At 45.0% G+C, this 24,641-nt stretch overlaps 1 protein-coding gene across 3 annotated transcripts in view; it reads right to left on the bottom strand.

Annotated features, from left to right (window-relative positions):
* LOC128685052 (uncharacterized) overlaps positions 1-24,641 on the bottom strand; it is a 32,815-nt gene that overhangs the window by 4,097 nt on the left and 4,077 nt on the right. The window contains exons 1-3 of one of the 3 annotated variants that reach the window (XM_070102550.1): positions 9,414-9,531; positions 3,184-3,321; positions 820-1,045 (exon numbers count right to left, since the gene is read on the bottom strand). In XM_070102550.1, coding sequence (XP_069958651.1) covers positions 820-1,045; positions 3,184-3,320 — 363 coding nt within the window. In that variant the 5' untranslated portion in view covers position 3,321; positions 9,414-9,531. Of the gene's footprint in view, positions 1-819; positions 1,046-3,183; positions 3,322-3,514; positions 4,011-9,413; positions 9,532-24,641 lie in introns of those variants that run through there. The other 2 variants (XM_070102558.1, XM_070102543.1) reach the window with 2 other exon arrangements.

The following is a 24,641-nucleotide window of genomic DNA, read 5'->3' as shown; positions in this document are numbered from 1 at the left end:
GAACCTCTACTGTGTAGGTTCAGAGTAACCTGTATCTATAATAATGATGCTTCTGTTATTTTCGTTCATCTTATAAGTGTCAACAATGTCAAAAACAACGTCAGAATATATTACATAAAACTTGTTTCTAAAGATTATTTATGTACATAACGACTTTGGTCATACTAATAATGTTAGGTAAGACTGGTTACGAAACAGGTGTGTCCTGAGGCGGGTCTTAGTCACATAGTTGACCAGTAGCAGGTCATATAATGATCCGCTACTGCAGCTTTTGGTCATCTGACCGAGGCCTTCAGCTGGCTTACCTGTCCACTACTTGAAAAATGAGATTATTAATAATCTTATAAATTATTATTATTATTGTTACTACAATTGTTATTATTATTATTGTTACTCTTATTATTATTATTATTATTATTGTTACTCTAAATCCAAAGGGTCATACAATACTCCGTTATAAGTCTTCTCGTATTGTACACCAGATGTCGATCAGTTAACAATTATATATTAAAACTCTCTCGCCAGTCATACAAATGTACCATGATGACAGTTAGTGGTTAGGACACCAGGGTAGATGTGTGTGGCACCGGTGAAGGGCTCTTGATCCACAGAATTAGAGCCACCTTCTTCTTCACTGAATCAAACCTGATTGTCTTCCATTCCTCAGGTCATGTATAATGTTCATAACATAAGTGTTCCCCCGTGAATATATTAATTATAATGAATATACACTGCATGACCCTTACGAGTTTAGCGATTGTCTTTAGTAATAATAATAATAATAATAATAATAATAATAATAATAATAATAATACGGACCTGGGTAGTTGTTTGGCTGACTTTTGTGGCTGGTTGGCTGACTTTTGTGGCTGGTTGGCTGACTTTTGTGGCTGGTTGGCTGACTTTTGTGGCTGGTTGGCTGACTTTTGTGGCTGGTTGGCTGACTTTTGTGGCTGGTTGGCTGACTTTTGTGGCTGGTTGGCTGATGTTGGCAGTGTTGGTGGTGTTAGGAGACCACCAAGACATGAAGACGTTCCTCAAGAACCTGTATAGACAAGATGTTAGTGTTGCTGGTTTGTGTTACTGGGTGTATTACTGGGTGTTACTGGTCTGTGTTACTGGGAGTGTTACTGGTCTGTGTTACTGGGTGTGTTACTGGTCTGTGTTACTGGGAGTGTTACTGGTCTGTGTTACTGGGAGTGTTACTGGTCTGTGTTACTGGGTGTGTTACTGGGTGTGTTACTGAGTGCTACTGGGTGTGTTACTGGTCTGTGTTACTGGGAGTGTTACTGGTCTGTGTTACTGGGAGTGTTGCTGGTTTGTATTACTGGGTGTATTACTGGGTGTTACTGGTCTGTGTTACTGGGAGTGTTACTGGGAGTGTTGCTGGTTTGTATTAGTGGGTGTATTACTGGGTGTTACTGGTCTGTGTTACTGGGAGTGTTGCTGGTTTGTATTACTGGGTGTATTACTGGGTGTTACTGGTCTGTGTTACTGGGAGTGTTACTGGGAGTGTTGCTGGTTTGTATTACTGGGTGTATTACTGGGTGTTACTGGTCTGTGTTACTGGGAGTGTTACTGGGAGTGTTGCTGGTTTGTATTACTGGGTGTATTACTGGGTGTTACTGGTCTGTGTTACTGGTCTGTGTTACTGGGAGTGTTACTGGTCTGTGTTACTGGGTGTGTTACTGGGTGTGTTACTGAGTGCTACTGGGTGTGTTACTGGTCTGTGTTACTGGGAGTGTTACTGGTCTGTGTTACTGGTCTGTTACTGGGTGTGTTACTGGGTGTGTTACTGAGTGTGTTACTGAGTGCTACTGGCTGTGTTACTGGGTGTGTTACTGAGTGCTACTGGGTGTGTTACTGAGTGCTACTGGGTGTGTTACTGAGTGCTACTGGGTGTGTTACTGAGTGCTACTGGGTGTGTTACTGGGTGTTGCTGGGTGTGTTACTGGGTGTACTGGGTGTGTTACTGGGTGTTACTGGGTGTGTTACTGAGTGCTACTGGGTGTGTTACTTGTCTGTGTTACTGGGAGTGTTACTGGTCTGTGTTACTGGTCTGTGTTACTGGGTGTGTTACTGGGTGTGTTACTGAGTGCTACTGGGTGTGTTACTGGGTGTTGCTGGGTGTGTTACTGGGTGTTACTGGGTGTGTTACTGGGTGTGTTACTGGGTGTGTTACTGGGTGCGTTACTGGGTGTGTTACTGGGTGTTACAGGGTGTTTTACTAGGTATTACTGGGTGTGTTACTGGGAGAGTTACTAGGTGTGTTACTGGGTATTTTACTAGGTGTGTTACTGGATGTTACTGGGTGTGTTACTGGGTGTTACTAGGTGTGTTACTGGGTGTGTTACTGGGTGTGATACTGGGTGTTACTGGGTGTGTGACTGGGTGTTACTGGGAGTATTACTGGGTGTTTTACTGGGTGTGTTACTGGGTGTTACTGGGTGTGTTACTGGGTGTGTTGATGGATGTTACTGGGTGTGTTACTGGGTGTGTTACTGGGTGTTACTGGGTGTGTGACTAGGTGTTACTGGGGGTATTACTGGGTATTTTACTGGGTGTGTTACTGGGTGTTACTGGATGTGTTACTGGGTGTGTTGATAGGTGTTACTGGGTGTGTTACTGGGAGTATTAGTGGGTGTGTTACTAGGTGTGTTACTCGGTGTGTTACGGTGTTACAAATTTGAAATAAACCATTAAACAATATTTGGGTAGATCCTGGACCATTATCAAGCAACAGGGAACTCAATACTCAAGATAGACCGAAACATATTGGGAAAGCTGCACTTGTAATACCTGGGTTAATCATGAAGAGGCCCGGTGGCCTGGTGGCTAAAACTCCCGCTTCACACACGGAGGGCCCGGGTTCGATTCCCGGCGGGTGGAAATTCCGACACGTTTCCTTACACCTATTGTCCTGTTCACCTAGCAGCAAATAGGTACCTGGGTGTTAGTCGACTGGTGTGGGTCGCATCCTGGGGGACAAGATTAAGGACCCCAATGGAAATAAGTTAGACAGTCCTCGATGACGCACTGACTTTCTTGGGTTATCCTGGGTGGCTAACCCTCCGGGGTTAAAAATCCGAACGAAATCTTATCTTATCTTATCTTAGTTCAGTATATGAAAGAAAGTTTAACCTGGACTTCCTGATAAAAGCTCAACTTCGGTTGACAACTCACCTGAAAACTGAGGCGATGTTAATTGTGGGCGCAGAAAATCCACCAGGTCCGAATGCGAGTTGTGCCTGTGTGGGTGGCACTTGTATGACCACCACTGCCACCACCACTAGTGCCAGCAGTGCCGTCGGCACCCCCATCCTGCAACAGAGTATCGTACACGACACACCCATCACTTAACACACCAAACAAGAGAGGCATAAACAAAAAAATTCTTGTAGAAATTACCTTCCAAACTAATTTTCAATAAACATCCTCGATATATCATACACAGACTGATACAAGTTCAAACTTCTGTGAGTTTTTTTCTGGCCTGCGCTTGGGCAACACTCACCTGGATAAAAGCAGGTTATATCCCTTATCAGTCGACGAAGTTAACTCTTAAATATCCTGATAAACTTCCGGTTCTTACTGGAGATCCTACAGATTTGTTAAATACAGTAAAACATCCTAATAAAACTTAAACTGTGGCTTACAGGTGTGTGGTTCACATCCAGTCATGGCTCGGTGGACTGTGAGGCAGAGATCATCTTTGTGAGCAGTAATGTTTGTGTACACTCTGTGAGCAGTAATGTTTGTGTACACTCTGTGAGCAGTAATGTTTGTGTACACTCTGTGAGCAGTAATGTTTGTGTACACTCTGTGAGCAGTAATGTTTGTGTACACTCTGTGAGCAGTAATGTTTGTGTACACTCTGTGAGCAGTAATGTTTGTGTACACTCTTAATTTTGATCCAAAAGAAACTTAGAAAACGTACCTAACCTTATTATAAGAAGAACAATTTATTTTAGCCTAACCCAACTAAATATATTTTAGATTTGTTTACAGTAATTTAGTACTAAACAAACACAGTGATATATATTTTTTTCGTTAAGTTCAGAATGATTTTGGCGAAATTATTGCATACACAAATTTTCGCTTGTCCTATATGGCAAGATGAGCATTGCTATTTAAGCCAAGATAGCAAGTTCTGCCTATTCGGCACGACATATATATATATATATATATATATATATATATATATATATATATATATATATATATATATATATATATATATATATATATATATATATATATATATATATATATATATATATATATATATATATATATAGTTGATATCTTATTACTGCTAAAAAATACATTGGTCCCAAAGAGAAATAATCCCGGGGTGAGTGCATGTCAGCGCCACCTGTATTCCAGAATTCTTACCTTCAGGAACCCGGGAAATTTTAGTTGTTTCTTCTCTTGGTTTCTTAGTTTACTTGTTGCCCAGGGTGAATGGCAGTGATCACTGACCTGCCTGGTGTCTGTGTTCACTGCTGCTGCTGTCTGTGTTCACTGCCCCTGGTGTCTGTTGGGCAGTGTTCACAGGCTTATGGATCATCTGAACACCACCAAGGTGGCCTGGTAGGCAACACTCGCCTCACACAGTGCCAGTGGTTCGATCCCCGGCAAGGGTGGAAACATTGGGCGTGTTTCCTTGCACCTGCTGTCCCGTTCATCTAGCAAGTAGGTACCTGGGTGTTAGTCGACTGGTGTGGGTCGCATCCTGGGGGACGAGATTTAAGGACGACAATGGAAATAAGATAGTCCCTCGATGACCCACTGACTTTCTTGCGTTATCCTGGGTGGCTAACCCTCCGGGGTTAAAAATCCGAACAAACTCTTTATCTTGCCCAGACATCTGACAGCAAGGTTCATACAGCACAAGCTGTCGTAACCTGAAACAATACCACCTACAGTCTGCCACCTGGATCACTGCTACAGTCTGCCACCTGGATCACTGCTACAGTCTGCCACCTGGGTCACTGCTACAGTCTGCCGGCTGGGTCACTGCTACAGTCTGCCGGGTGGGTCACTGCTACAGTCTGCCACCTGGGTCACTGCTAGTCTGCCACCTGGATCACTGCTACAGTCTGCCACCTGGGTCACTGCTACAGTCTGCCACCTGGGTCACTGCTACAGTCTGCCACCTGGATCACTGCTACAGTCTGCCACCTGGATCACTGCTACAGTCTGCCACCTGGATCACTGCTACAGTCTGCCACCTGGGTCACTGCTACAGTCTGCCGGCTGGGTCACTGCTACAGTCTGCCACCTGGGTCACTGCTAGTCTGCCACCTGGGTCACTGCTACAGTCTGCCACCTGTGTCACTGCTAGTCTGCCACCTGGGTCACTGCTAGTCTGCCACCTGGGTCACTGCTACAGTCTGCCACTGGGTCACTGCTACAGTCTGCCACCTGGGTCACTGCTACAGTCTGCCACCTGGGTCACTGCTACAGTCTGCCACCTGGGTCACTGCTACAGTCTGCCACCTGGGTCACTGCTACAGTCTGCCACCTGGGTCACTGCTACAGTCTGCCACCTGGGTCACTGCTACAGTCTGCCACCTAGATCACTGCTACAGTCTGCCACCTGGATCACTGCTACAGTCTGCCGGCTGGGTCACTGCTACAGTCTGCCACCTGGGTCACTGCTACAGTCTGCCACCTAGGTCACTGCTACAGTCTGCCACCTAGATCACTGCTACAGTCTGCCACCTGGATCACTGCTACAGTCTGCCGGCTGGGTCACTGCTACAGTCTGCCACCTGGGTCACTGCTACAGTCTGCCACCTGGGTCACTGCTACAGTCTGCCACCTGGGTCACTGCTACAGTCTGCCACCTGGGTCACTGCTACAGTCTGCCACCTGGGTCACTGCTACAGTCTGCCACCTGGGTCAATGCTACAGTCTCCCACCTGGGTCAATGCTACAGTCTGCCACCTGGGTCAATGCTACAGTCTGCCACCTGGATCACTGCTACAGTCTACCACCTGGATCACTGCTACAGTCTGCCACCTGGGTAACTGCTAGCCTGCCACCTGGGTCACTGCTACAGTCTGCCACCTGGGTCACTGCTACAGCCTGCCACCTGGGTCACTGCTACAGCCTGCCACCTACGTCACTGCTACAGCCTGCCACCTGGGTCAATGCTACAGTCTGCCACCTGGGTCACTGCTACAGTCTGCCACCTGGGTCACTGATACAGCCTGCCACCTGGGTCACTGCTACAGTCTGCCACCTGGGTCACTGCTACAGTCTGCCACCTGGGTCGCTGCTACAGCCTGCCACCTGGGTCACTGCTACAGTCTGCCACCTGGGTCGCTGCTACAGTCTGCCACCTGGATCGCTGCTACAGTCTGCCACCTGGGTCGCTGCTACAGTCTGCCACCTGGGTCGCTGCTACAGTCTGCCACCTGGGTCGCTGCTACAGTCTGCCACCTGGGTCGCTGCTACAGTCTGCCACCTGGGTCGCTGCTACAGTCTGCCACCTGGGTCACTGCTACAGTCTGCCACCTGGGTCACTGCTACAGTCTGCCACCTGGGTCACTGCTACAGTCTGCCACCTGGGTCACTGCTACAGTCTGCCACCTGGGTCACTGCTACAGCCTGCCACCTGGATCACTGCTACAGTCTGCCACCTGGGCCACTGCTAGTCTGCCACCTGGGTCACTGCTACAGTCTGCCACCTGGGTCACTGCTACAGTCTGCCACCTGGGTCACTGCTACAGTCTGCCACCTGGGTCACTGCTACAGTCTGCCACCTGGGTCACTGCTACAGTCTGCCACCTGGGTCACTGCTACAGTCTGCCACCTGGGTCACTGCTACAGTCTGCCACCTGGGTCACTGCTACAGTCTGCCACCTGGGTCACTGCTACAGTCTGCCACCTGGGTCACTGCTACAGTCTGCCACCTGGGTCACTGCTACAGCCTGCCACCTGGATCACTGCTACAGTCTGCCACCTGGGCCACTGCTAGTCTGCCACCTGGGTCACTGCTACAGACTGCCACCTGGGTCACTGCTACAGTCTGCCACCTGGGTCACTGCTACAGTCTGCCACCTGGGTCACTGCTACAGTCTGCCACCTGGGTCACTGCTACAGTCTGCCACCTGGGTCACTGCTACAGTCTGCCACCTGGGTCACTGCTACAGTCTGCCACCTGGGTCACTGCTACAGTCTGCCACCTGGGTCACTGCTACAGTCTGCCACCTGGGTCACTGCTACAGACTGCCACCTGGGTCACTGCTACAGACTGCCACCTGGGTCACTGCTACAGACTGCCACCTGGGTCACTGCTACAGCCTGCCACCTTGGTCACTGCTACATACAGTCTGCCACCTGGGTCACTGCTACAGTCTCCCATCTCTCAGCAGTAAGTACCAAGTTGCCAACTTGTAATGTGAACGTAAACATGGAGGTCATGGGAGTATGGGAACCGAGAGTGAATAACTGGTATATATTCTGCCTTAAAACGACAATGTATGGAATTACTTCAGCTAAATGATGTGAATTTGCTCTTGGTTTTACATTTGTCGTTGATGTCATGGATCAAATGATCGAACTCGTGGAAAAAGAGATCCTTTATTGACGATTTGTTGTATCAAGGCATTTATTACCGTTTTTTTTTCCATGTCGAGTAAATAAAAAATCGGGATCCACTATTCGTCTTTACTAAGTAATGCTGTTTGTAACGAAGCGTGATATAATTTATTAACACTTGCCTAATTTATTCGTCGATTTTGATTTCAAAAATGGAAGATATGCATTTGATCTATTCAAAGTTTTACATCCTAACCTGATTGTAGTCGATCTTCGATGCCTCTTATTTCCCCAGGCGCCCATGACCCCCCCCCCCTATGATTTTACCACTTCCCTCCTTAATAAAATTGCAGTTTTAAGCCTTCGCATGTGTGGCGTATCAAAGCAGGATATATTAATGTGATTTACTGGATTATCCTGGGTTACTAACCTTCCGGGTTAATCCGAATTACAGACACGGTTGGGGCTGGAACTCTGTATTATCCACTGGATCAAAGTTTAAATAAAAGCCGCTCCATTGTAGAGTAACACCTTTGTGTATATGTGATCAGTAGAGGTTTAGTTCGTTTAATATGTTTATTATGCACCCCATACCCATCCTGTGGGCGGTAGTCAAAATATTACAGAGGTACATAATTGGTCCAGGGACTGATAGCTGAGCAAGTTACAGAGGTAATGAACTCACAATTTACAAAGGTAATGAACTCACAATTTACAAATGTAATGAACTCACAATTTACAAAGGTAATGAACTCCAGGTAGGTCTGGTCACAATCATGACAAGTTACAAAGGTATTTACAGATTACAGAGCAGAGGGGCTGGAATGTTTGTAGTTTACCCAGGAGTCTAGAACCATTGATGTCGACTCTTACAGTGACGACATGGTCACCGCAATAGCCGTATGTCTTTTGCGATTTAGCAAAAGAAATAAGATTGATAGTCTTCATCTCATTATATGACCCCAAAGAATTTAATTCTTTACGCAGATGAGAGAGATTCCCCATTCGAGAAAGTATGTTTTTTTTTTTTTTTTTACCGGGAAGCCGGGTTGGGAGAGCAAGTTTTTTCAAGACACTCCGAGTGTGTTGTTCCATATATTGAACTCTAGAACAGGTGTTAAGACGCGTATTGTGTTCTAGCCTGTATTTATTGTACAGTGTCTTATGGAGTGTATTGTGTTGCAGCGTGTATTGTTGCAGCGTGTATTGTGTTGCAGCGTGTATTGTGTTGCAGCGTGTATTGTTATGGAGACGTGTATTGTGCTGTTGTAGCGTGTATTGTGTTGTAGCGTGTTTTCTTTCGTGCATTGTGTTATGGCATGTATTGTCATTATGGGATGTATTGTACCGAGTATTGTGTTGTATTGCATTTTGTTTTGTAGTGTGAATGGTGTTGCAGCGTACATTGTAATGTTCGTTACTTGTTGACATTGAGCAGTAGGTTAGAAAGGAAGTGACAGTGACCTTTCCAAAGCTCTATATAACGGTTCTGTTGCCACTGAACTTTTTTCACTAGCAACAAAAAAGTCTTCTGTAATAAAATCTGCGTTGTAATCATTATTATTATCACTGATGTCTGGAGAACGTCTCTACGTCTCGTGATGTTCGGAGGATGTCGGATGTCTCTACGCATCGACTTCATTATAATAAAAAAGAAGCCCTAAACCACAAGGGTTATACAGCGCGAATCGACTTCAGATTTTCACCATCAGAGTCTTTCGTAATAGAAGGTTGATCTTATGACTGGGGGGGATGGGAGGGGGGTAGGGAAAGGGTAGTCTTAGCTCCTGTCCCCGCCTCTGTTTCTGACAGCCACACTAAACTGTTGGTCTCTCGAGTCCTATAACTAGAGGGTATCATACCTGGTATCATCCCTTCTCCGAAAACTGCTTATGGAATCTGCTTCCTCCACTTCGTCTTGATCATTCCACTTCCTAACCACCAACTGTGCCGCCCTCTTCTTGTCAGTTCCATTCACTACCACCCAACTCCGACTAGGTTACCAGTATCTCTGGAGCGTTGCATCACCACTTGATATAGACTAAACTTGATATAAACTTAACAATGCCTGATGGACAATTTTCACATCTTGCATCTTTATGTACTAGAATACGATAGAAAGGAATTCAGAGATCACTCACAAATGTTCAAGAAATGTCGAAGTATTTTATTCAGAGTGGTATATTACCAACCATTATGAAAAAATACCATGACTTTGGACAATGTAAATAACACAAAACCACTAAACTTGTTTAAATTCAAGCATACCTTTGTAAAATAAAATATTTTTGTGACCAAATTCATATCTGCATAAATAACTCATTACGATTGTTACCAGATATATATATACTTGTAAACAGTTCATTACCACTAACTTGTTTAGCTATCAAAACTTTGTGGCCCAGTCCCTTGATCCATTACTCATGGTGTGGCTACTCCCCCCACCACGAGTATGGGTGCATAAGGAGTTTATTAAATTAATTCCTATCTAGTCCTAAGTAATTTTTTTTTTACGTCGTGTTGTCTCTTCATAGTTTCTACTCGATCCTGTCAGAGGGAGGTTCCTTGATGCTGGTGAGGGGCTCTTGAAGTAAGGAATTGGACCTATGCTCCAATTCTTTGAATTAAGCCTGAGTGCCCTCCGTTCCCCAGACGCTGTATGACCCCTACGGGTTCAGCGCTCCTCCATGAATGTAATACTCCATCCTAGTGTTGTAAGGTTAAGTTTGTTTGTTCCGTTTTCATAGGTCATTCTTTAGTTCCGGGACCAGTCTGGTAGCGAATCTCTGAACTTTCTCGACATGTGTGTTTAGCTAAGTGTTCCCTGCTAGCACTGCGTACGTGCTCTATGATGGGTCTGACCTCTGTGTGTACTCGCCTATATGTGGTTACAGGGGTCGAGTGTGTATGCAAATGCATTTCGTTTGCAAGGGTCGAGTCATAGCTCTTGGCGCAGCCAGGATTTTTTTTATTCATTGTGCCCAGACCCCCGGAACTCTCTCCAGGTAAACTCCAGGTATCCCATACCTACGAAACTGTGTATGGCGTTTAGCTTTCACTGAAGAGTTTTTAGTTCAGTATCTTTATTATTATGAAGAGCAGGCTTTATTCAGATTATTCCATGCGGATTAATCATGATAACCCAACAGAGCCACTCGTTCACTAGGCTGCAGAATTGCTGTGTTATATCGGCTCTCTTCAAGGAAGATAAAAATTCTGAACTGGAAAATGTGCAGAGAACCTATACAGCTCATATATAACTGTCACTGGGAGCACTTGAACTCCCTAGAACTGTACTTCTTAGAACGTAGGCGAGAAAGATGCCTCAAAATACACCTGGAAGATGCTGGAGGGATTGGTAACAAACCTGCACATCGAAATTACAACTAATGAGGTCGAGAGGCTTGGGAGACGGTACTGGATACCTCCAGCGACGAGCGGGGAAGCAATGAGTATACTGCGAGAGACCTCAGTAAGTGTAGAGATAAACCACGACTCAACACCATTTAAGGGAGATCAACAAACCCCAAGCTCTCTTCAAGAGGAAACTCGACAGATTCCTCAAAACAGTTTGTGATTAACCGGGCTGTGGTGCATACGTTCGACTGCGCGCGGTGGGTACGAACACCTTGATCGATCAAAGCAGTCACCAGGAGGTCTGTTCTGGGACCGGGCCATGGGGGTGGTGACCTACGGAAGCGACTCCAGGTAAACTCCTTGTGAACTCCAGGGTCTGGACCGCTGAACGCTCCTGGATCATACACTTTCAGGTGGCTGGCACGTGTTGGTTCCGGGCCTCCTAGGGACGTGTGTGTGTGTGTGTACTCACCTAGTTATACTCACCTAGTTGAGGTTGCAGGGGTCGAGTCCGAGCTCCTGGCACCGCCTCTTCACTGATCGCTACTAGGTCACTCTCCCTGAACCGTGAGCTTTATCATACCTCTGCTTAAAGCTATGTATGGATCCTGCTTGTGTGTGTGTGTGTGTGTGTGTGTGTGTGTGTGTGTGTGTGTGTGTGCGTGCGCGCGCAGGGTGGCCGGGGTGGAGGGTGGAATATATACACATTTTGGTGCAACAAGAGGTCCCATCAACATTACTGCATGATTACTAATCTAATGTACAAGGCTAGTCTGCAGCCACACTAACATTACATACCAACACAAGACACTGGTCATGGGTACTGATGGGCCATTGTCTGCTGGCTCGCACTACCAAGCATTACAATCCACAGATTACGTCGTCTAATTATAATATCTTTATTTACTACAAGTACATGCACATGGTATACTGACCATAGCTGACATGACATACTACTATATAGAAAGCCGCTTGTTATGCTGAGCATTTCAGGCAAATTAGGTAAGTTTTGTCCCAGGATGCGACCCACTCCAGTCGACTAACACCCAGGTACCTATTTTACTGATGGATGAACATAGACAACTGGTGTAAGGAAACACGTCCAATGTTTCCACTCTATCGCCGGGAATCGAACCTAGACCTTCACCGTGTGAAGCGAGAGCTGGATGCTGGTGATGAGCTATTAATGCAAAGAATTAGAGCTACCTTTCATTTGTAGTCCTTTGAATGATACATTTAATGGGTCCCACTCTGGCGATTAACAGAGGATCGAGCTCAGCTTTTGCGTCCAGTGACATTCCCACCAGTTTAGCATTTGGTGTACATAAGCGTAGTGGTGCCTTCAAGGGAGGTTCCTTGATGCTGGTGAGGGCTCCTGATCTAGGTAATTGGATCTCTGCTCCAATTCCTTGAATTAAGCCTGAATGCCTTCCATCCCTCCTTCCCACATGCGCTGTATAATCCCTACGGGATTAGTGCTCCCCATGATAAAGCGTAGTGGTGCTCAGGGCGGCGTTGACTGTCTTGCTGCGCACCTGACCCTGCGCACTTGACCCGCTTTCCTTGTTGGAGGTGACAGTCAAGGTCAGGCTGCAGTGTTCACTTATTATGAAGTCATCCGCTACATTTGCTGCTGCCTGTTCCGGTTTACACAGGGAGAACACCAGGGAGTCAAGGGTACAGAATAAATTAACGAGTAGCGGAAATAAACACAACAGGAATAGAGGCGAAGAAACTGTTGAATGAGCTGGATATCTGTTAGTGGGACCAATGTTTCATTTGACAATGTACCACACATGACTCAGACACTAAAGACAAGGCAAGGTTATCAGGAATGACATTTGAGTAGACCAAGGAATAACGGACTGGAAAAAAGCAATGATTATGAGGGAAGAGGCATTAGATGGACAGGGGTACCAAATGGACTTCCACAAGGATCAGTATTAGGTCCAGTATTGTTCTTTATGTGTATGACCCCAATGGAAATAAGTCACTTTGACTTTTTTTTTTGGATTATCCTAGGTTCTCTACATACATGCTGCTATGTATGATAATCTGTGTAACTGTATTTGTGTATACTTGAATAAACTTATGCCAGAAGAGATAGTCTGATGTATCCCTCTTCGCAGGCGATGTAAAAACTGGAAAGAACAAAGGCTACAGCTGGACCTGGACACCTCTTCAAGGGGGGCTCCTTGGCGTGGTGAAGAGGCTCTTGGTCTGAGGAATTAGCCCTGTCGGTCTTCTTCCTCAGACCGAACCTAATTACCCCCCATTCTCCCCTCCCCTATCCCATCCTCCCCATCCTCCCCTTTTTCCATTCCTCCTCCTCCTCCTCACCCCTCCCTTTTGCCCTTCCTCTTTTTAGCCTTCGTGATTTCTCCCACAGGCGTGCTAGTTCCTAGGTAGGGGAAAGGACACCGGGGTCGATCCCATTCCGTTGAGGTTTCTTGGCGGTGGCGTAGTTTGCCGTGGAATCTGGATTGCCTAGGGATGTCCCGATCCCTCTCCGGTATCCCGGAGTAGCTTTGGGTGTCTTTTGGGCGACGGGTGTATCTCTGGAAGCCACCTTTCGGATTCCGGGGGTGGTGGCTGAAGGAGGTATGCTTTGTGGCGGATATCCGGCCGCCCTCTCTTTTGTCCACCGAGGTAGCTCGGCAGATGTGAGGTTGCTATCCCGGATTGCTGGTTTACTGGCATGAAGGGTAGGGTATGGCACGGGTTCCATGCTGCATCTGCGCTACTAGCGGTGTCGAGTCCTCTTGGGCGCGGAGGGAGATTTCCGGCCCTTTCATTCCTCCTGGGAACTATTCCTCCCCGCTCCCCCCTTTTTTTATTCTTTTTTTTGTTTTTATTTTCTTTTCTTCTTTCTTTTTTTTTCTTAAAAACAAAAAGCAAAGGAGTAACCTAACCATGGCAGCCCTAGTCCATGAAACCACTACCCCCGGGCCCCTTCTTGATACCGCACCCCATTCTGACCCTGCCTTGTGTTTAGACCACTCTTCGGACACTCCTGATGCCCCTGTACCTCTTGCTGGTGCTGTTTCCTCACCCGCTTCAGGTACCGGGGCTTCGACTGACTCCTTCGATTTGTCTGAACTCCGCTCTCCTTTGACTATGCTTCCGGCTTCTCCCTCTACGGTACGGCAATTTTCGAATCGCCCACCCATTTCATGCCGGACCAACTCCGGTCCTACTCCTAAACGCCAACGTCAATCTCCTGATGATGCTCCGTCGTTACCTTCCCATTCTACTCGGAAACGACCGACACGTCAAGCACTCCCTCTCCACGCTCAGTTTCGGACCACACAATGGACTAAATTCTTTACTTTAAGACCAACTTCTTCTTCTGCCTACCTTTCTGACCATAGTATTGCCAAAGCGCTCCTGCGTCATGTTGGCAGAGATATTTCATTTCACGCTCTCAAGAGCGGTACGCGCATCGTCACTGTCCAGAATGCTACCCAAGCTCATGATCTTTCTCTCCTTTCGAATATCGATACTACTCCTATCACTATTGAAAAACATCTTTCTCTCAATTCTTGTAGTGGTACTGTCATTCTGCCCCATACCATAGTCCAACAGAATTTCCAGTCATGTGGCAATGACATTTTTGAACAGCTGGAACTCCAGGATCTCCCAATCCTCAAAGTAGACACTTATGTCCTTCCTGCCCGGGGGCGGAGACGTTACCCTTGCAATGTGGCTCGTTTAACTTTTGACAGCCGAGAACTCCCGTCCTCTGTATATGTCGCGGGACATCGGTTACAAGTTCGAAAGGTGATACCTACACCGCAACAATGTAGAAATTGCTGGCGTTTTGGTCACCCAGCGAAATATTGCAGATCTATGGCCGAATGCCCAGTCTGTGGTGCCGACAACCATTCTAATACATCTTGCAGTCAACCTCCATCTTGCCTTAATTGTAATGAAGCTCACCCTTCGTACTCCCGCCGTTGCCAGGTCTACTTAAATGAACGTGAAATCCGTTGCCTCAAAGAGGCAGAAGGTCTCCCTTATGCTATGGCAGTTACTCATCTCCGCCTCCAAGGGAGACTACCCCGTGTTTCTTATTCTCGTGTTTCCAAACATCCCCCCACTTCTGGGGTCCCATCTTCTGCAGCCTCCTCTGTTGTTACCCCTCCCATAGCCATTACGGCATCTAATCCTTTTGCTGTCCTTGGCTCTGACGTCCCGACTACAACTCAGTCTGTTCTCACATCTTCGCGTCCTTCCTCACAAGCCCCAGTATCGACAAGACCTCGTACGACACCTAATACCAATCGCCCCTCTACTCAGAAGTCCAAAAAATCCACATTGCTCAAATCTTCTTTGCCCCTTCCTTCCCTTCTTCCACCTCCACACGTTACCTTTCCAGTCTCTGTACCTAGTTCTTCCCCTCTCTCTGGCTCTATTACAAGTGTGGAGATTCACCCTCCTCCTCGTACTATGCCTTCCACCCCCGTCCCCTCCCAAGTTTCTCCCTCTTCTGTCACCTCCCAGGTTTCTACCTCTTCTGTCCCCCCCCACACTTCATCTCCAGTCCCTTACACTTTTCCCTCCCCCTCTACTTTGGTACAGTCCATTACTGTCCCAATCTTTACTCACCCTCCTCCTCCTATCTCCAATATGGTTTCCCATACATCTTTGAATTCAGAAACACTTGAAGCCATTTCAGAATATATTGCAGAGACTAAACCTTCAATGGACACTGATTCACTTCCTGTTCCTTCTCTTCCCTCTCCTCCATCTTCACAACCCCATTCTTCGCAACGCTCCGTTCCTTCGCTACTTGAACATCTTCCAATGCCACCACACGTTGACTTTTCTAACCCCTCTAGTCCGTAGGTGCCTTTACCTACAGATTCCTGATATTTTCTTCATCGCCAATCATGGCCTATTTACAGTGGAATATCCGCGGCCTCAGGGGTAATCGGGGTGAGCTTCAGATGTTGCTTTCCAGGTTTTCCCCTGTTGGTGCTTGCTTACAAGAACCAAAATTACACTCGGCTGTTTTCCAACCTATCTCAGGCTATAATTTATTGTATTCTTCGGATCCTTTCTCAGATGGGACCTTTAATGAAAGTGCCCTTCTTCTACGCAATGATATTCCGTACTGTCAACTATTTGTCCATACCTCGCTGCATTACACTGCAGCCCGTATCCACTTGAATAAGTGGTTTACAATATGTTCTTTATATCTCTCTCCTTCTCGAGCATTTTCTATCCCAGACTTTGCCTTTCTTGTTTCATCCTTACCACCACCACTTCTGTTACTTGGTGATTTTAATGCCCACCATTTCCTCTGGGGGGGGTCTCATTGTGACTCACGTGGCATTCAGTTGGAGGCTTTTCTTGCCTCTCACCCCCTCCATGTTTTAAATACGGGTACTCCCACCCATTTTGATCCTCGTACTCATACTCTCTCTTGCATCGATCTATCAGTCTGCTCTTCCTCCACAGCACTAGACTTCACCTGGTCTGTTCTACCAGACTTACATGACAGCGATCATTTTCCGATCATTCTTACTTCTCCTTCCTATTCACCACCTTCCCGTAGCCCTCGCTGGCAATTTGATCGGGCAAATTGGGATCTTTACTCACACCTCACTGCTTTTAGTGAGGTTCCTTCTTCATCCTCCATTGATGAGCTCCTACACATCTTCTCGACATCAGTTTATACCGCAGCTTCTCATTCTATACCCCACACCTCAGGCAGGCATTCTCAGAAGTGCGTGCCTTGGTGGTCTCCTGCTTGTGCTCGTGCAGTACGTTTGAAACGTGCTGCATGGGGCAGGTACCGGTACAATAGAACCGCTGAGAGACTTGTTGATTTTAGGCAGAAGCGTGCGATCGCTCGCCGTGTCATCCGTGAAGCTAAACGCACTTGTTGGCGAGACTATGTTTCCACCATCACCTCTGCTTCTTCTATGAGTGCAGTCTGGAAAAAAGTGAGGAAATTGAGTGGTAAATACTCTCCTGACCCGGCTCCTGTTCTACGGGTCACTGGTGTTGATATAGCAAACCCTCTCGACGTTGCCATTGAACTTGGCACACATCTGGTCCGTATTTCCCGAGGGCTCCATCTATGCCCCTCGTTTCTTTCCTCAAAGTCTGCCAGAGAGTTAGTACCCTTGGACTTTTCTTCTCTCGGAGAAGAACAGTATAATGTGCCTTTTACACTTCAAGAACTGGAGGCAACGCTCTCAGCTTGCCGATCATCGGCAGCTGGGCCTGATGACATTCATATTCGTATGTTACAACATTTACATCGGTCAGCCCTTGTAGTCCTCTTACACCTCTTCAATCTTATTTGGGCACAAGGAGTTCTTCCCCAGCTGTGGAAATCTGCCATTGTTCTCCCTTTCCGCAAACCGGGTACTACAGGACATGATGCCTCCCACTATCGCCCCATCGCTCTTACAAGTGCAGTTTGCAAAGTGATGGAACGCCTCGTAAATCGACGTTTAATGTGGTATTTAGAGACTCACAACAGTCTCTCCGCTAGTCAATATGGCTTTCGTAAGGGTCGTTCTACCATAGACCCCTTACTACGCTTGGATACGTATGTTCGTAATGCCTTTGCGAATAATCACTCAGTTATTGCCATATTTTTTGACCTTGAGAAGGCATATGACACAACTTGGAGGTATAATATTTTGGCCCAGGCCCATTCCTTAGGCCTCCGAGGCAATCTACCATCCTTCCTTAAGAACTTTTTAACTGACAGACATTTCCGTGTTCGAGTCAATAATGTTCTTTCCCCGGACTTCGTCCAAGCTGAAGGTGTCCCTCAGGGATGTGTTCTAAGCACAACACTTTTTCTCCTTGCTATAAATGATTTGGCCTCTGTTCTTCCACCCAATATTTGGTCATCACTCTATGTTGATGACTTCGCTATTGCTTGTGCAGGCGCTGACTGTCACCTTATTGCAGTTTCTCTCCAGCATGCGGTCGACCGTGTTTCCACTTGGGCCACCACACATGGGTTTAAATTTTCAAGTACCAAAACTCACCAAATTACTTTCACTAGACGCTCTGTTATCTCCGATCATCCTTTGTATCTCTATGGCTCCCGTATCCCCGAACGTGATACAGTCAGGTTTCTAGGCCTTCTCTTTGACCGTCGGTTAACCTGGAAACCTCACATTACCTCTCTGAAGGCAACTTGTCACAGCCGGCTAAACCTTCTTAAAACCCTTGCTCATCTTTCCTGGGGAGCTGATCGTCGAACTCTGCTTCGCCTACATTCAGCCCTCGTTTTATCGAAACTCGATTATGGTGACCAGATTTATTCCGCGGCCTCTCCTGCTACTCTCTCTAGCCTTAACTCTATCCATCACCAAGGCTTACGTTTGTGCCTTGGTGCTTTTCGCTCTTCCCCTGTTGAGAGCCTCTATACAGAAGCAAATGTTCCATCCTTGTCTGATCGCCGTGATGCCCATTGCCTTCGTTACTATGTACGCTCTCACGATCTACACAATCCTTCCATTTATAGAATGGTCACCGATATTAGTAGACATTCTTTATTCGTTCGCCGCCCCTGTTTGCTCCGTCCCTTTTCTCTTCGCCTACTTTCACTCTTGTCTTCCCTTCAGTTACCACCTTTATATGTTCATGTAGCATCTCACTTTTCCCTACCCCCCTGGGAAGTTCCAGCTGTTCGGGTCTGTTCTTTCTCACTCCCTTGCTCGAAAGCTCAACTGCCTACGGTGGCTTCCCGCTCTCTTTTTCTTGATCACTTCCACTCTCATTCTCATGCCACCGCTGTGTACACAGATGGCTCTAAGTCTTCAGACGGCGTCGGATTCGCAGCAGTGTTTCCGGACAGCGTCGTACGAGGGCATTTACTATCTTCAGCTAGCATTTTTACTGCTGAACTGTATGCCATTCTTGCAGCACTTATTCGTATCGCATCTATGCCTGTGTCATCATTTGTAGTAGTCTCAGACTCCCTTAGTGCTCTACAGGCTATACGAAAATTTGATACATCTCATCCCCTAGTTCTCCGTATCCAACTTTGGCTACGCCGTATCTCTACCAAACATAAAGATATTGTTTTTTGTTGGGTCCCTGGTCATGTCGACGTACAGGGCAATGAACAGGCAGACACTGCTGCGCGGTCAGCAGTATATGACCTACCAATTTCCTATCGAGGTGTTCCATTTCTAGACTATTTTGCTGCAATAGCTACCCACCTTCGCACCCGTTGGCAACAACGTTGGTCAACTCTGCTCGGTAACAAACTTCATTCTATTAAACCGAGCATAGGTTACTGGCCGTCTTCTTGTCATCAGTGCCGAGGTTGGGAGACCACTCTCTCCCGCCTTCGCATTGGCCACACTCGTCTTACTCATGGGTATCTCATGGAGAGGCACCCTGTTCCTCTCTGTGAGCAGTGTCAAGTTCCAGTATCGATTAGCCACATTCTGTTAGACTGCCCTCTCTATCAACGAGCACGCAGAATTTACCTCCAACGTCGTCTTCGTTCTCCTACTCTCTCTTTACCTTCCCTTCTTGCTGATGGACCCTCCTTTAATCCTGACTCTCTCATTGACTTCTTGACAACGACTGATTTACTCCACAAACTCTGATGATACTTTTCACACTCCCCTCAGCCCTTTCTGGTTCAGTCTCTTGCTGCCCTTTACCCTTTCACCATCCACTGCCCCGCTGTTATCCGTAACCTGTTGCTCATCCATCTCCCTTTTGCCACCTGATGCCCTCGCTTCCTTCCTGCCCTGCAGCGCTGTATAGTCCTTGTGGCTTAGCGCTTCTTTTTGATTATAATAATAATGGACCTGGACAGACTACAGGATTAGTCAATGTTCAGTAAAATTTAACACCAGTAAATGCGAATTTATGAAGATTGGAAATGGGGATAGAAAAGGGAAAAATGAACCAGCTCTTGGGACAGAGGCTGAAATAACCTTATTAATGTAGCAAGACGTAGAGGGAACACACTATACCAAGCATATACTGTAGTGAGAAGCGCCTATAAAGCAAATAAATTCTGGGGTCTGAATAGACACTCATAACCCTAGATACAAAATGTCTTGCCCATAATTAAGTATGCAGCACCAGGTGGTAAACCACACCTGATGAAGCATGTTAAGAAATTTAGAGAAAATCCAGAAGTTCACAACAAGACTAGTTCCGGAGCAGAGAGTAATGAATAATAAAGATAAACTAAAGAAGCTGAACCTGATGACATTAAAGGATAAAAAGACTAAGAAAAACATGATCACAAAGTATATAATAATGTATAGGGTGGAGAGGAATAGGCTGTGACTAGCCACTAGTACACAGCGCATAAGTGGAAATTAAAGATATAGACGAGTCGCAAAATTGTCAGGAAGTTTTTTTTTGTCAGAATCAGGATGGTCAGAAAGTGTTGCGACTTGTATAAAGAAATGGTATAAGCAGACTGCATACATAGCGTTACAGGATCCACGAGGCTACGAGGGAGTGAACTCAGTTAAGATAAGACTGGGGTAGGAGCTACATTTCATTATATATATATATATATATATATATAATATATATATATATATATATATATATATATATATATATATATATATATATATATATATATATATATATATATATATATATATATATATATATATATATATATATAAAACAGTGTCACACAATAGCGTGACACTCTTATGTAAGTGCTGCAAAGCCATGGCACTGTTCGCCTGCCTACTGGTATTACCACACCATCCCGGAGAGCAGCCTGGCACCAGCTAAAGCCAATGGAGCATAACCTTAACCTTGAAATTTGTATTTTCTAATGTAACACATTCCCTGCCCACCTCTACCTCTCCAGTCCTTCCCGGGTGATACGCGTCACTTTGCGAATTATACAGCTTTTAAAATATGTTGCAGTTACTGAAGTTTCCCACTTCAGGAAGAGACTCGTTATTACTACAAGTGTAAACCCATCCTATGAGATGGGATAGGGCATGAAAAATCCTGTGTGATGGAATTACATTAAAATATTCCTATATGGTGAAATGTGACAGGGAAACATAGTCACTACTGAATGATGGATACATCACCTGTCTGCCGCTACGCTAATCTATAATTACAGTGGAAACAAATTCAAATTCATTTTATTTTTATGCAGTATGCCAATAGCGCTGTATGACCCTGGTAGGTTTAGAGCTTAGGTTTGATTGTAATAATTATGCAATATGCAGATAATGTAGTTTACACATAATAAAATGTTAAGAACAAAAAGCCACTAGCACTAGTCTCTAGCCACTAGCCTCCGGGTCAACTCCAGCACGCAGTGCATTTCCGGCAAAGCTACCAATGGAACTCAAAGCTAGCAATGGAACTCATACAAAGGTACCAATGGAACTCATACAAAGCTAGCAATGGAACTCATACAAAGGTACCAATGGAACTCATACAAAGGTAGCAATGGAACTCATACAAAGGTACCAATGGAACTCATACAAAGCTAGCAATGGAACTCATACAAAGGTACCAATGGAACTCATACAAAGGTAGCAATGGAACTCATACAAAGGTACCAATGGAACTCATACAAAGGTACCAATGGAATTCATACAAAGCTAGCAATGGGACTCATACAAAGTGTTGAAATCTGTCAGTCTGATGTGGGAGACTTTAATGGGACAATGAGGATATCTTCAATCATTCCAAAAAGGGTTCACCAGTTATGGTAGCGAAGGAAAGGAGGGATGGGAAGGAGGGCAGTAGAGGTATGGAGGGCAAGAGGGAAGGTCGTTGACTTGTGTTTAGTAGGTCACTAGCGGGGCACCTTCAACACCCCTTACCCTCCTTCCTCCCACCTTCACATGTACACCAAACGAAATGTAAATTTTGCCAGATGGACAGTTGTCACACCTTGCGTCATTATGTACCGGAAAGCGATACAATTAATGCATTCAGAGACAACTCAGAAATTTTCAAGAAATATCAGCGTACTTTATCCACAGTGGTATATTTCCAACCATTCTGGAAAAATAGCCTGATTTTCTTCCACTGTAAATAACTCATTACCAATTGAACTTTTTTTTATTTTTTACCTGTGCGTGACCTAATTCACGTCTGCACAAATAACTCATTACGACTGTAACCAGATATAAACATGTAAATAGTTCATTATCACTGTAACTTGTTTAGCTATCGAAACTTTGCGGCCCAGTCTCTGGACCCATTATGTACCTCTGTAATGTTGAGGTACAGTCTCTGGACCCATTATGTACCTCTGTAATGTTGAGATACAGTCTCTGGACCCATTATGTACCTCTGTAATGTTGAGGTACAGTCTCCGGACCCATTATGTACCTCTGTAATGTTGAAGTACAGTCTCTGGACCCATTATGTACCTCTGTAATGTTGAGGTACAGTCTCTGGACCCATTATGTACCTCTGTAATGTTGAGGTACAGTCTCTGGACCCATTATGTACCTCTGTAATGTTGAGGTACAGTCTCTGGACCCATTATGTACCTCTGTAATGTTGAGGTACAGTCTCTGGACCCATTATGTACCTCTGTAATGTTGAGGTACAGTCTCTGGACCCATTATGTACCTCTGTAATGTTGAGGTACAGTCTCTGGACCCATTATGTACCTCTGTAATGTTGAGGTACACTCTCTGGACCCATTATGTACCTCTGTAATGTTGAGGTACAGTCTCTGGACCCATTATGTACCTCTGTAATGTTGAGGTACACTCTCTGGACCCATTATGTACCTCTGTAATGTTGAGGTACAGTCTCTGGACCCATTATGTACCTCTGTAATGTTGAGGTACAGTCTCTGGACCCATTATGTACCTCTGTAATGTTGAGGTACAGTCTCTGGACCCATTATGTACCTCTGTAATGTTGAGGTACACTCTCTGGACCCATTATGTACCTCTGTAATGTTGAGGTACAGTCTCTGGACCCATTATGTACCTCTGTAATGTTGAGGTACAGTCTCTGGACCCATTATGTACATCTGTAATGTTGAGATACAGTCTCTGGACCCATTATGTACCTCTGTAATGTTGAGGTACACTCTCTGGACCCATTATGTACCTCTGTAATGTTGAGATACAGTCTCTGGACCCATTATGTACCTCTGTAATGTTGAGATACAGTCTCTGGACCCATTATGTACCTCTGTAATGTTGAGGTACAGTCTCTGGACCCATTATGTACCTCTGTAATCCTTTAACCACCACTCACAGTTACACTCTTGGAAGACTGTTTGTATGTCTCTGTCTGTCTGTCTGTCTGTCTGTCTCTCTCTCTCTCTCTCTCTCTCTCTCTCTCTCTCTCTCTCTCTCTCTCTCTCTCTCTCTCTCTCTCTTGTGCATCCTTAGGATGGTAATCAAAATATTACAAAATGGGTTTAAGGACTGGACCCAATATGCAATTAACTGACACAAAATCGAGAAATAATTTTTATTTCTATAATGTATAATATACAGTTTATTTAGGAATAGTTGACACAAAGCCCCTGGTTATTCATAGCAGTTGGGCCAGCCTTAAAATTAAATTATAACTATTGGATAATTAATTTGGTCTACAATCCTTGACATTAACACTTTGGTTTATGATTATGACTTTTGGTGTAACATTTGTAGACGTTTATTACAAATGTTGATCAAATACTAATCTATATTTTAGTGTTATTGTACAGGATATGTAATAATTTGGAGGAACATATAATATACAGCATCTCGGGCATAACTCGGAGCAGCAGGAAGAAGAGGGAGTTAAATAGCTTCGTACTGACAGGTCTCAAACTATCTTTGAAAACTAAGAAATTACCTGAATTACATAGAGATTAACTAAAAAACCGAAGCTTACGAAAAAACAATGTCAAGCGTATATTTTAAAACATGGTGACCTTAGTGTGGCATTAATATTAGCGCTTTTTTTTAATGAAATAATACTAACTGGTAGAGTACACACAGCGTCTGGTGATGTAACTGATGTTTTTATAAGACGTCCTGGTCATTGCACTGACACCTTGTTCCTCTTTATAAACATATTGAGCATTCAGAGCCACAGAATCTTGTGCAACACGATCACCTGCTCGTATTGTGGCAAGGAAGGTATTGTCCTGTGTAATGTACACTTTAGACTCCAGATTATTATATAAAAGTCAGCACTAAACCCACAAGGGCCATACAGCTGCCCAGTTAGTTTGATATCTTTATTATGCACAATATACCCATGGTGTGGGAGGTAGTCAAAGGATTACAGAGGTACATAATGGGTCTAAGGGACTGGGCTACAAAGTTTTGATAGCTGAACAAGGTACAAAAGTACACTGAAGATAATTCACAATTCTGCCGCACTGCACAACGTTCCTTGTGTGTCCTTCACTAACCTGCTTAGTGCTTTATTTTGATTATAATTCACTAACCTGCCCAGCATCATTATCAGTATACCACCAAGAACGTCACGTAAGTGATTGTGACGCAGGAATGTGTGATTGTGACGCAGGAATGTGTGACACAGGAGTGTGATTGTGACACTAAAATGTCTGATACAGGAATAAAAAAAATACATTTGTTTTACCATTCGTTATTTAGGTCTGTTTTCTCTCGCCTTTATATATATATATATATATATATATATATATATATATATATATATATATATATATATATATATATATATATATATATATTTATATTATTGTTTTTATTAACCTTAAGGTATATAATAATTGCTTATAGACTACAGTC

This window comes from Cherax quadricarinatus, chromosome 5 (genome assembly GCF_038502225.1).
Source record: "Cherax quadricarinatus isolate ZL_2023a chromosome 5, ASM3850222v1, whole genome shotgun sequence".
In the NCBI taxonomy this organism is placed as follows: domain Eukaryota; kingdom Metazoa; phylum Arthropoda; class Malacostraca; order Decapoda; family Parastacidae; genus Cherax; species Cherax quadricarinatus.
Note: the sequence above shows the minus strand (reverse complement) of the source record. Positions and strands in the feature narration are given on the sequence as shown.